Genomic DNA, 13,531 nt, shown 5'->3' with positions numbered 1-13,531 from the left:
TCCCTCAAAGTGCAGATCCCTAAGTTTTGAAGTTCCAATCGCCACTACTGTGTTGAAAAGCAATCGAGAGACAATTCTTCCTTGGTGAACACTTTTTACCGATCTCAAATATGACAATTAATTTCCTCCTCACACACAGCTAATCGAACCATCGTAAGATGCTTGCGAAGAAGTTCAACAACTTTTGGGGGAACTTGTTCAGCTTCCAAAAATACCCAAAGTGTAGGCCAGCGTATACAATCGAAGGCAGAGCGAAAATCAATAAGAACGACAATCGAATTTTCACCACATCTAATATGTTCCTCCATAAAGTGACGGACTTCAAAAATCTTACCCACATAATCGCATTTAGGTTTGACCTCGGCTTAAGGATGCCCAAAAAATATCGATATGGATATATTGATATTCTTTTCAAAAATATCGATATTTTTGGGTTACATTTTTTTACCCGATATAACAATATTTTCGATATTATTTAAAAAAATTGAATCTGTTTCTTAAACATTATAAAAAAACAGTATAATTAACCTTTAAAATAATTAGTTAATTTTAATGGTTTGATTTCTTATCAATCGTTATCTACGCAATCGCTACTTCTTAAAATGTTTAAAAAATACTGATATTTTTTTGGCCCGATATAAATATCGATATTTTCTCTAGTCGTTGCAAAAAATATCGATAATTTTTTTAAAATATGGAAATCGATATATCGATATTTTCGAAAAATAGAATGGAATTGCCTAAGAGATACTTTAATTTCTGATTTTGTTTCAAAATCATGGATTCGTTGTAATTAATGGTTTAAGGATGAAAATTTGGGGCATTCTGGAAGACATAAGGATCGACAATATAGAGTCAACATATTTTTAAAATATTTTATTGAAACACTGATACTACAAAATTACTACAACAGAAAACGTTAAATTTACAACTGGCCGATGTTAACTTTGTGCTTGCCGAAACAATCGAACAAAGCCAAAGCGGTATCCTCTTTAGTGCCCTTATTCACTCCTGAACATTCTGCGGTAACCTGTTTCGCTTTGGCCTGATCGGTAATGGATTTCTCCACGGCCTTTTGGACGCCTGCTCCTTGGATTTTTCCCTGACCATCCTGCAAGTCTAGATTCTTCAGCATGCAGAACGCATGAGCGCCGAAATTCGCTGGAAGGTTGTCAACTTTCTCGCCTTTCTTCAGTTTTGCAAAGATGGCATCATCGACGTACAGAGCAGGATCTTTTTGACAGTTTTTATGGACATTGTCGTATCTGACTTGTACATCATCAGCCTACAAATACATTTATATACATATATAGAGCATCATAATGTACTTATAGTATTAAAAATAAATAAAACTTCCTAATTTAGTAACCTGTGGCTCAATAATCTCTAATAGAAAGAAAGAAAGCAATATTAACTGGTGACCTTTTAGGGTAAATGATGTGGCTCGGTGAATGGAGGTAAAACGAAATGAAACAGTGGTGTTTACATTATGTGACCGTTATTTACTGAACATATAAGAAATGTGAAAAATACTATTAGATAAAACGGATGGCAGCGGTGTTACCTGGAGACGAGGCTTGGACAGTCGATGGTGGCACGTCTAAACCAAACGATGTTCGAGTACTGAATGAATCGAAATACCCTTCAATAACATCCCAGATAAACGTCTCGGGGTTGCCAGCTATTAGTAATCGGGTTCTAGTTGGCGATGCTGACACCCCGCCCGTGTTCAACATCTGGGATTTGATTTCTGGATATTTTATAGACCGTTATTCCACGATGTAAAATTCGACATGCCTCAAGGTCGCTACAACCTGAATTTAAACATTGTATAGTAGCTAACTTTGCTTACTGTAGTTCCATGCAATAGCCCAAGGCAAAAAACCACGAGGAAACAACAATAAAAGTTTCAAACGTTAGCAAATATAATTAGCAATTGGACCAAGCAATTGAGAATTATTTCGAATGAAACCAGATCATCCCACGTCAATTTTGCCTATAAGGGAAATCATTACATTACTGACATAATAAGTGATGAAATATTTAGGATAGAGAAAGAGATTTATAAGAGAAAAAAAACTATTTGGAAGAATATCTACTCTATTGACATATAATCAAGTATTGCTATATAAACAATATTACTCATTGAGCAAATAACTGTACACATTGTAATTTTAGTAATGCTAGTGAGATATTATTTAATAACGAAAAAATGATCTACTGAGTATCTCAAACGTCAGTCATAAAAAATGACCTTCAAAAACGTCTTCATAATTTTACCCCAAAAATTCTATTAAAAGATCTTTAAAAAATTCAGTAGACGTTTCTTATATATAGTATTGATAGCTTAAACTTATAAATGCCCTGCTTGGTAATCATAGTTTCCGAGAGGTTTAAAATATGTTTTAAAACATATATATTGTGGATAGCCTCTTGCACTTTGAATAGTTTTCTTGCAGATATTAAATAACTTATTTTTACATCGAATTGTGACTCTTAATAAAAAAATGGGTCTCATTATAATTTGAAAAGAAGTTATCGAATCAATATTAATAGCTATTTTAAATATGAAGTGATAGGTGCTTGTAAGTATAATTGAGTAGCGATATCTATTGGTGAAAACGAGAAGCATCAATATACATCTGTTAAACAACCAAACCTAACCGTTAAATTCGATTTGTTTCATATTTCTTTACATCAAGTAACAACATTTTATTCGGCATTATTGATTATTATTGAGTATAAAGACGCCAATTATGAATATTTGTTGTTTTGGAATTTTCTGGTGAAGCCAATCAAATGCTTTGAGAAACCTTTCATGCTTATCCGTCTGATCCCATTTATCAGTTTGTGTTTGGCGATTCTCATGTTAATGACAAAGCTTGGCCTAGTTGACAATGTATTGCAACACTTATTATATGAAAACCCAGCTTAAAGATTCAGAGATCTTTGAGACCGCTTAGCAGTAATTGTTGCCACACGGTTACATATGATCGGTAAAATCCAAAATGAGCCAAATGGCTACCACACAACGACTTCAAAATGTCATTTCGAACTGTTTCGACATCGTGACTTCATCGCTTGCCTGTCAAAATAGAAGAGTTTTCTGTGGCCTATTCTGATTTTTTCGATAAAAAGTTAATCTATCTAAAACCAGAATTCATCCATATCGACACAGCAGTATACTATTATATACTAGTATACTATGGGCATAAAGTATTGCAGTTTATTACAAGGTGTAGTGTACTATATCTACCGACATCAATTAAAGAAACTGAACTCATACAGTAACTTAATCACAATTTAATTCATTATAGTTGTGTAAAAAAAGTATAGTCCATCAAATTTATTGAACCCGAGATTATAGAAGGAAAAATAATAATAATAGTTAAATTAACCAATTATGTTAGCGGAACTTACCATAACAACAGTGGCGAACACAAAGATGGCCAAACAAAGTACCTTCATCGTTAGTTCTTGTATTGATCTGCTTTAGGTATGATACTCAACAAACCTGTTCAAGTTTATGGTAATATATCTTTAGAAACAGCCTTATATAGAGATGTTATAACAACAAGAAATCCCCGTAATTGTACGCATTAAAAAGCAATGAAAATCTACCGGTGTTCGGTTTATGTTAATTGGTTTGCAGAAAATATAATTTGTTATTTAAATAGGTGTTCCCGAAGGTTGCGACAAAGGTATGTAAATTAGTTATAGCATAAACCGATTATGATAGATTTTCTTATGAATACTATTGATAAAATCTTAAGATAAGATAAGAAGGAGATATAGATATATTCAAAATAATGAATATAACTTCTTGTATTGTATATGGTGAGCCTAGACAAGCCTTATTATAGTTTGATTTATTACTACTTTCATTGGTGTGTGGGATAAATATATGTATTTCCCAAATTAAAATTCAATTAGATTAACTTAAGCTAAACTTAATGGCACTTATACACTTCATACAAATTGATGTGGTTTGGTTTGTTTCGATCTTCTAACGGTTCCAGTAGTTGTATTGTTTCCATGTTAGTGTGATTTAGTTCATCGTTGGTTACCTAGCGATAAGACTTAATAAAGACTCATAGAGGCATAGTTGGTTTTATGACTCTCCAACAACAACAGCAACTCCAAATTCGCTCCTATCGCCTAATAACTGAATTTCTATGATCTTAGGTCAACTTGGAGGTACAATGCGATTAAGCAGATACTTCACTGCTGATAATTTTGTCTAATATGTTTCTAATTTAATCTATCGTCGAGACGGATGCTGAGGTATTTCTTTGATTCTGCTTAAGGAATTGGACAACGCTCAAGTGGCGAAGGGTAGATTTATGTATCTTCACTGATATGGCCAGATTTTGACCTATTAAGCTGTATTATTCAGTTTTTAATGAATTTGTTGGTCTTGTTGACTACTATTTGTTTTTTTATAAATTTAGGTAGAGATATATATGCAAATTTTCAAAGTGCTATTTTTTTTATTGTAAGATAACCAGCAGAGTAGTGCAGATATAAGAATGCTACCAAAAAATTATCAGTTGAGAAAGCCTCTTGATGCGAAACTTTAAATGAGACGTCCCGTGAGATATCCAGTAATATTGCAGAGCAGTATTCCTTTTCTTCAAAGGAAAATTCAATGTCGATAAGTGACAATGGATGGAACATGGCTCCATCATTTCACTCCAAAGTCCAATCGACAGTCATCCGAGTAGACTACACACGATGAACCCGCTCCAAAGCGTGGGGAAACGCAATAATCCGCTGACAAGTTTATAGCCTCTGTATTTTGGGATGCGCCTGGAATAATTTTCATTGACTACCTTGAAAAAGGAAGGACCATCAACAGCGACTATTACATAGTGTTATTGGACCGTTTGAAGGACGAAATCGCCGAAAAACGACCGCATTTGAAGAAAAAGAAAGTGCTGCTTCACAAAGACAATACGCCGTGTCACAAGTCAGTGAAAACGACGGCAAAAATCCATGAATTGGGCTTCGAATTGCTTCCTCATCCACCGTATTCGCCTGATCTGGCCCCCAGCGACTACCGCCTGTTCTCAGATCTCAAAATAACGCTCCCTGGGAAAAAATTTTCGTCGAATGAAGAAGCGGTCGCCGAAACTGAGGCCTATTTTGAGACGCAAAGGACAAATTGTTGGTCTTGTTGCTGTTTTTTTTTATTGAAAGAAAACCAGCAGATTAGTACAGATATAGGAATGCCTCTAAAAAAATTACCTGTTGAGAAAGCTCCTTCATGCGAAACTTTAAATATTTTAAGATGCTACTCCAACCAGTTAAAATAGTAAATTATTAAGTCGTCTCGGAAGATGTCCAGTAATATTGCAGATCAGTATTTTTTTCTTCAAAAGACTATTCAATAATCGTTATTAGTCTATGTAGCTTATCGATAGCCGAGTAGTGATTTCGAAATTCAAACCGAAAATCCGGTATATTTATTAGTGGTAACCCAAACGTATTATGTTTTAGTAGTTTCTCGAATGAGAAAATAATAGCGGTAAATATTAGCGTCGTATATTGTCTACCAAGATAAAATATGACAAATATAATAATGACATATATTTATTTTTAAAATTATACCCGAAGTTCATTTATTTACTTGCTAACTCACTGAAATTGTGTAGTCTTTCAGTTTGGAATTTTTTACCATGTTCATCACAACAACAATAATTGGCTTGTTAGTTACAGTTTTCTGTCTTTTTAATTTCTTCGGTTTGTTTCTCGCTAGATTTTTTGGTAACTAGATATATTTTTAGACGTCGACATTGCGGTTTCTTAGCGCTTATGGTTTCCACAGGCAGAGAACTTTTCAGACTTTAGAGCTTGGTAACATTCATGTCCTAACCGTAGTACTTGTTTATTTGACAAATTCTTTAAGCTTTTTTTCTTTTTCTTTTTTCGTAAGGTAATAGCTGATATATTGTGTTAGAATTCTGCAGTAATGTTGCACGGTGTGTTAGATTTGAAGGACATTACAAGTATGTTGAGAAATAAAGAGTTTTGCCTGTAAATCTAATCTATATCTAAATTCCATTCATCCTATTTATTTTTCGTATAGAGTCATAGTTATTGAACACCAGTATTTTATTGTATAGCAGCTTTTTAACCCAAGTTGTTATATAAACCATTTACCATCTAACCACATTTGCTCAAAATTTTTAAATGATTCCCTCCGCAGATGATTTTTGTTGGTTCTGTCAAAGACATGTTTGAGCAACAAGTTTCTAGTGAAACTTAAATGCAGTCCATTATATGAACAAACAAATATTCACTTCGCTCAACATATATCCAACGCATGTTCCAAAATTTCTTCATTTGTCCTCATTAAACTTACCCGATTAGCATATTTACCCTTAGTCAGCAACTAACCCTCAACATGCTTCTCAACATGTTAACCCCGTATATATACACAATTAGGTCAATGTTTTTATACAAAACTGTAAGCTTTGATTGATTTGATAAGTAGTAGTGAATTCTAAGATAAATTAAGTATTACTAAGAGACATAATTATAATAAGGGAATAAAATGATAACAAATTGAGACGATTTTTGACATTATTATGAAATTTATTTACCTTGGCATAAAAAATTCATTGAAATCATCTATTTCCGTAGCATCTGGAATGTAGCTCAAATAATAGCTGAATAGAGTGTAGCTCACAAGTTTTTGAGAAGCGCTACATAAAGAGGTACAATTATATAATAGAAAAGAAAAATATCATTCCAGAATATCCATATTTGAGTTTCGCAATAAGCATGGAACAATTGGACAAGTACATAGACTTGTTAACAAAATAAGTATGGACTTAAACGCCAAAAGATATTGTTCAGCTGCATTCTTAGACATGTCTCAGGCCTTTGATGAAGTATGGCATACAGGATTGCAGGTTAAATTAAAGAAACTTCTCCCTCATCCAAATTATGAGCTACTAAAATCTTGCCTCACAGAACGTCATTTTACAATAAAACAAGGCGATAAATATACCGAATTACATGCAGTATACTCAAGAGTTCCGCAAGGTTGTATACTGGGTCCTGTACTATAACTTCTATACACAGCTGATCTACATAAAACAAAAATAACCACTGTGGCAATATACGTAAACGACACTGCAGTCTCAGCCTCTCATGAAGATCCAGCCATAACATCAATGAACTTAACAACACACCTAAATCAAATACAAATGTTGCTAAAAAGATCACGTATAAGTGCCAGCGTAACAAAATTCAGTCATATAAGAACATGTCTACCAGTCTATATAAATAATTGTCAACTCCCACAAGCAGAAGATGCTAAATATCTTGTCAGATGTACATACTTTCCAAATGGAAACAATTTGGACTTGAACCCTACTAAGTGTATCAGCTTGTTGGGCGCAAATCCAAATTATCATTAGATAACAAGATATTATTGAACAAATCTATACTCAACTATACTATTTGCTCATATGGAATGCAATTATGGGGTACCGCTAGCAGGTCTATCATACAACGGTACCAAAATAATGTGTTGTGTGCCATTGTTGATGCTCCGTACTATGTTTCAAATGAAGAGATACAACGCAATATTCCCTTAGAACTAACAACGATATAATTCAACGTATTTGTGTGAAATACTTCGAACGAGTGTCAGTGGATCCCTATGAATCCCGATAATCAGCTAAATATGCGAAGTGAGAGTGAAGTGCGTAGACTAAAACATTTTGTACAATCCGATCAGATTATTGGACATATATAGAGTTTAGAATAAGCTTTAAAATAAAATTAATTAATTAAAATAGTACTCTGTACAGGTGTAGTGATTTTCTACATACCATATATATTTAATATAAACATAACAAATCCTTAACGCTCTCTGTGCAGATTGTGGAACTACTAAGAGTAATAATTTAAAAAAATATCTTTCCATAAATAGTTATTTTAGAAGTTTGATATCAGTATTTAAATATCAATTGTTAAATACTACATTCTGAATAATGAAATTACAATACATTTTCGAACATTTTCTATGTCTTGTTGCGGCAGTAATACACTACAAAATCTCTTTCTATTGCCTGGCAAGCAATAAAATAGCTGTATTTAAACTGTTCGAAGTGGAATTTAATTCATTTTACAGTCTACGTAAAAGTATTTGAGAGTACTAGCTGGATGTTCATTCAACAAGATTTGAAATTCATTTTCTTCAGACTTTTCGGTTCTCTATAAATTATTGTTGATACTAAGATCACTTCTTTTGAGTCATTGAAATCAAAATCGACAATTTGGATATGATGGAGCAGCATTACTATATATTTTGAAGGCGTTTAATGAGTTTCGGTAGCAGATTTCTTCAAATGAAACAACAATAGTAATGTATAACGCAAATTTAATTTTAGCATTCTTTGATTAGCGTCTGTATACACGGAATAACTCAATAATATTAAATCGAAAACAGTCATTTTATATAGAGGAATGCCAATACCACTGATTCAACAATTAAGCTAGGTCATTGAACATTTTTTTGGCATTTTCAAAATATATGCAAGCATTTAATATTTATAAAGCATCGAGATAATGTTTTACCATAATGATTGCTCCAGTTATACATAAAAAGGGCATTTTTCTACATATGCTCAAGGCAAGTTCTTTTATATCATAATATCTCTGCCCCTACATTAACATCTATACAAATGTACCAAATTAGGTAACGCTTTTTTTGTTATGTTCTTTGTTGATTTCTGATCACATGCACGCCACTTCTTAAAATCTGTTTTGGTTTAAATCTAAGAATAATTAATGAACTCTCTGATGATAAAATTGTAACAATCGATTATTACGATTTGTAATTAATATCGATCAATATAATGCGATGTTAAAATAAACGCCAAGGTAATATAATATTTTATAACACTCTGTCGCATATCAGCAAACCCGTTAAAGGCACTTTGTGTAACAGGTCAAGGATAACAATATAAACAAGTTTGTTATTTAAAAATATTTATTCGTGTTACTCATTTAGAACAAGAGATAAAAATAAATTAAAATTGTCCAATGTCAATTTTGTTCTGGCCGAAACATTTGAATATTTCGAGGGCGGTCGCTTCCTTGGTGCCTTTGCTCACCGAGCAAGCACTGACGATTTGGTTTACTTTGGAGGCATCAGACACGCTTTCTTGTACAGCCTTCTTCACACCGCTTTGCTGGATAGCTCCCTGGCTGTTCTGGATGCCGAAGCCTTCCAACATGCAGTGAGCGTGAACGCCGAAGTTGGCAGGTAGTTGTACTTTTTCACCGCGTTTCAGTTTCTCGAAAATGGCATCATCAACGAAAACACCGGGCTTGGCTTGGCAGGCTTGATGGACACTGTTCCATGAGCTTTTGGTTGTAGCACCCTGTAAAAGTAAGAAATATTCTTAGATTTCCCATAAAAAAAATTATATAAAGGATTTTCCAATTAAGATGACTCGATATTGAAATGCAGTGAAGCAAGTTGCTTGTGAGGCATTAAGAAAATTCTTTTTCCATGGTTCAAATATCCTAATAAGACCTGCAACCTGCTGTATCAGAAAACTCCCATAAAAAGAATTTTAGCAGACTCAAATTGCATAATCTTTTTGACCAACACAAGTCACACATCTGGGAGAAATAACTATATCAAAGTGTTCATGCAGAATATCCATCAAAAGTTGTCCATATCCAAAATATATCGATAATCGTCGTTCTGTAGCACTCGGCGTTGACTTGTCGGTTTTCTTTTAAATACAGCCCAATGACACTACCATACCAAAATTGTCATCGTTCTAATAATGATTTTAACATCCTTATGATAATAAGTAATTAAATGTTAATCGCTCATTTAATTTTTTTTATATGGACATGCTGTGGATTAGGTATCAGTGATTGGATAAAGACCGGTTATAAAGACAGCTGAAGCCACTGGGCTCCCACAGACTACCAATTTCAATCTCTATCTACAGAAAAACCCTAAATGACAATAATATCTAGACTTCTTTTCTAATCTCTTATTTTCCTTTCAAATCTGAGAAAGTTTTCTTAGTAATATTATCTTGGTTTTCAATCACTTCACTCAGTTATTATTAATAATGTATTTCTATAAAAACTGTTTTTACACGTTTTAGATTCGACTTCATTGTTTTCAATTTCAATCACAGCTAATAAATAATGAGAATGATGTCATCTAATAACATTTTCCCATAAATAGTTATAATTTCAATTTATTTAATTATATATGGGAAAATGCTAGGCTAATTTTACAAATAAATATTAGATATATTCATTATTATTGCTGAATTAACTCTAATATACACGGTGAACGCCACGACATGAAGTTAAATCACTAGATCGTCAATAAATTTCGAGATCATCAAGGTTGAACTTGTTAATAGTCAAAGTAACAAGTAACATATTTTCTTCCGATACATGAACAGATATATAACTTCAAACAACTTTAACTATAGATAATTAGAATATGAATACTTTTCTATCAGTAAGATTAATTCTAACTATACTTTAAATTATAGTTAAAATGTTAACCACAAACAAACGCTACAATAATCAAAATATCTTACCAAAACCACTGCCAATACGAAAGCGGACAAAACAATAAAGGTCTTCATTGTCGGATTATTTACGTTCTACCAGTTGCTGTCTTCGGAACCAAAGTGTCTTCGTTGACTGTGTGTCGATCGCTGTCCGTGTATCGTTTATATACAGTTGAAATTAAAAATACAAAAATCCCATACTTAAATTTCGAGAATTCAGTTCCTCTGTACAAAAAATCCGTGGTCGGCACACGATTAAGTCGTACGATTTATTACTAAGAACCATATTACCATAAAGAAAAATATGTTGTTGTATTTTCAAGCTGTGGCTGTGTGTTTATGTAGCAATTATCGATAATGATACAATGTAAAACCTCGTTAATTTGAAAAAGGTTTGATATTCATTAACTGCAATTGTTTCTTGAGCTGGTTTTGGAATAAATAAAACAAAATATTTAACAACGAATAGTAAACGACTGTTAACTCGTTTTCTATTTACATATTAATTAATACAATAAAACATTAATAAAGAAAAAATGTTTCTGATATTTCCTGGTCATTTTATATTTTGTACTGGTTAAGTATATGTTAATATACCAGTAATATAATGTAATGGGTTATTTAATAATATATAAACACCATGGACTTTAAGACATTTTAAAATTTTGGCTCTGCTTCTAACTTGGGCCAAAATAGTAAAATAGTCTTATGAATTAGCGATTTCGTTCTAAATCACATTCCAAGTAATATTCGGCATGCTAATTACGTTGTCGATTACCAAATTGCATTATCTCTTATGGTTTCCGAGATATGGACTATCGAAATTTTACAATTAGGCTCTGCTTCTAACTTGCGCCAAAATTGTAAAATGGTCTTATGAATTGGCAATTTCGTTGCAATTCACATTCCAAGTAATATTCGGCATGCTAATTACGTTGCCGATTGCCAAATTGCATTATCTCTTATAGTTTCGGAGATATGGCCAATCGAAATTTTACAATTTGGCTTTTCTTCTAACTTGGGCCAAAATTGTAAAATGGTCTTATGAATTAGCGATTTCGTTGCAATTCACATTCCAAGTAATATTCGGCATGCTAATTACGTTGCCGATTGCCAAATTGCATTATCTCTTATAGTTTCGGAGATATGGCCAATAGAAATTTTACAATTTGGCTTTTCTTCTAACTTGGGCCAAAATTGTAAAATGGTCTTATGAATTAGCGATTTCGTTCTAAATCACAATCCAAGTAACATTCGGCATGCTAATTACGTTGCCGATTGCCAAATTGCATTATCTCTTATGATTTCCGAGATATGGACTATCGAAATTTTACAATTAGGCTCTGCTTCTAACTTGGGCCAGAATTGTAAAATGGTCTTATGAATTAGCGATTTCGCTCTAAATCACATTCCAAGTAATATTCGGCATGCTAATTACATTGCCGATTGCCAAATTCCATTATCTCTTATAGTTTCCGAGATCTCCTTTAAGCTATTCTTCGTTTTGTTAATGCATTGACATTTTTCTTCAGTATCTAAAACAATTCTGAATTCAGTTTCTCGAAAATATTTCAAATCTTGTTTTTATTCGAATTCTGTGCCCTCAATCAATTGAAGGTATTGTACTCGATGAAATTCTTTGAGTTTGATGAAAATTAATGTAAAACTTTTTTGGAAGGAGCTTATCAAAAAGAAAATAAATCGTAATAGGTGGAAATCTAAATTATCCTCAAAGAGAAATTAAATCGTAATAGGTGGAAATCTAAATTATCCGCGCATGTTAAGTTACTGTTGTACAAGCCAATACTAAAATCTATAATGTTTAAGTTATATTTTAGTTAATGTTTAAGAATGTTCTGTGGGCAGTGATGTCAACATAATACAAGTATTTCAGAATAAAGTCCTGACGGGCATTGGGTTGTACACAAAAACTATAGGCAGAATTACACTGAGACTTTTATATTCCAACTGTTCTAGAAGAAACTAAGAGGTTCACAAAAAGATATTAGGAAAAATCGTCTCCTATATTGACATTGAAGTGCATCAACTCTTGGACAAGACTGAACTAGGACGCTGACTCAAAAGAACCAAACCGTACGATCTGTGCAGTTGTGTATTGAAATGTGCTAAATGGCAGAAACACTGAAAATAATAATACAATACTAATGAGGAAATAAATTATAATATGTTAATAAATAAAAAAATAAAGCAACTCTAATCTGTTCACGATTCACAGAAATGAAATATAATAAAAGATTTTAACAAAAATATTTAACCAATTTCAAAAATAAATAAGGAACTCTACTACACATATTTTATGTTCTACTACATATCCACAATTTAGCTTAATACCGACTTAAATCTATTTATCTACTTACAAAATCTTACAAAATTATTTTAGCTACTACCAACTCATCACTATGAAGCCAGTTCCCAGTAAAAAATTAGATTTATATTATTCGTAATTTACTATTGTGTATATGAAATAAAATTATACTATTATTTTTGTATTGTTTAGGCTTGCCACCGACTTTGGCCCTGGTGTCCGCTACCTAGTTTTGGTGATTTGACAAATATTCCAATCAAACTGGAACAAAAAAATTGCTACCATGTTGGAATCCGCGACCTCCGCATTTGAGCTCAACGTTCTAACCATTACACGATAGAAACAGTTGATTACAATATTTATACGACGAAGCAAACTGACTAAACTGAACTACTTCCGATTTTTCGTCATATCAGTTCAGCAATAACATTATACACCAATATCTGATTATTTTATATAACAATAATATGTGAAAACATTGTACGTGCCTTTAAAATTTGAGGCTTTCCCTCGATTTCCCCTCTTTCCAGCCATCAGATCCTAACTAGGTTCCAATAGACCACCTTGGAAGTGCACTCTTTCGTATATAAAAAAAAGAATTTTGAAAGTCGGTGGATAACTGACGGAAAAATCG

The 13,531-nt window shown here is 32.8% G+C and overlaps 3 protein-coding genes across 10 annotated transcripts in view; 1 reads left to right on the top strand and 2 right to left on the bottom strand.

Moving 5' to 3' along the window:
* Nucleotides 1-13,531, top strand: part of Cbp53E (Calbindin 53E) — a 404,419-nt gene that overhangs the window by 90,006 nt on the left and 300,882 nt on the right. The gene's annotated exons all lie outside the window — the stretch shown is intronic.
* LOC143200563 (uncharacterized) lies at nt 862-3,579 on the bottom strand. Its single transcript, XM_076411023.1, has 2 exons — nt 3,421-3,579; nt 862-1,285 (listed from the first exon to the last, which is right to left on the bottom strand). Exons 1-2 carry the CDS (start codon nt 3,466-3,468, stop codon nt 926-928), a joined length of 408 nt encoding a protein of 135 aa, XP_076267138.1. The 5' UTR covers nt 3,469-3,579; the 3' UTR covers nt 862-925.
* Nucleotides 8,990-10,857, bottom strand: LOC143200570 (uncharacterized). The gene is made up of 2 exons (XM_076411033.1): nt 10,599-10,857; nt 8,990-9,401 (listed from the first exon to the last, which is right to left on the bottom strand). Exons 1-2 carry the CDS (start codon nt 10,644-10,646, stop codon nt 9,048-9,050), a joined length of 402 nt encoding a protein of 133 aa, XP_076267148.1. The 5' UTR covers nt 10,647-10,857; the 3' UTR covers nt 8,990-9,047.

Source organism: Rhynchophorus ferrugineus, unplaced genomic scaffold (genome assembly GCF_030347505.1).
Source record: "Rhynchophorus ferrugineus isolate W39M unplaced genomic scaffold, kcgeb_rfMv2 rfM8, whole genome shotgun sequence".
Taxonomy (NCBI): domain Eukaryota; kingdom Metazoa; phylum Arthropoda; class Insecta; order Coleoptera; family Curculionidae; genus Rhynchophorus; species Rhynchophorus ferrugineus.
Note: the sequence above shows the minus strand (reverse complement) of the source record. Positions and strands in the feature narration are given on the sequence as shown.

Excerpts from the sequence above, each read along its gene's own strand:
- LOC143200570 (XM_076411033.1), bottom strand. The coding sequence starts at position 10,646 with ATGAAGACCTTTATTGTTTTGTCCGCTTTCGTATTGGCAGTGGTTTTG. Across the intron at positions 9,402-10,598 it reads TCGTATTGGCAGTGGTTTTG|GGTGCTACAACCAAAAGCTC; the intron begins GTAAGATATTTT and ends TTACTTTTACAG.
- LOC143200563 (XM_076411023.1), bottom strand. The coding sequence starts at position 3,468 with ATGAAGGTACTTTGTTTGGCCATCTTTGTGTTCGCCACTGTTGTTATG. Across the intron at positions 1,286-3,420 it reads TGTTCGCCACTGTTGTTATG|GCTGATGATGTACAAGTCAG; the intron begins GTAAGTTCCGCT and ends ATGTATTTGTAG.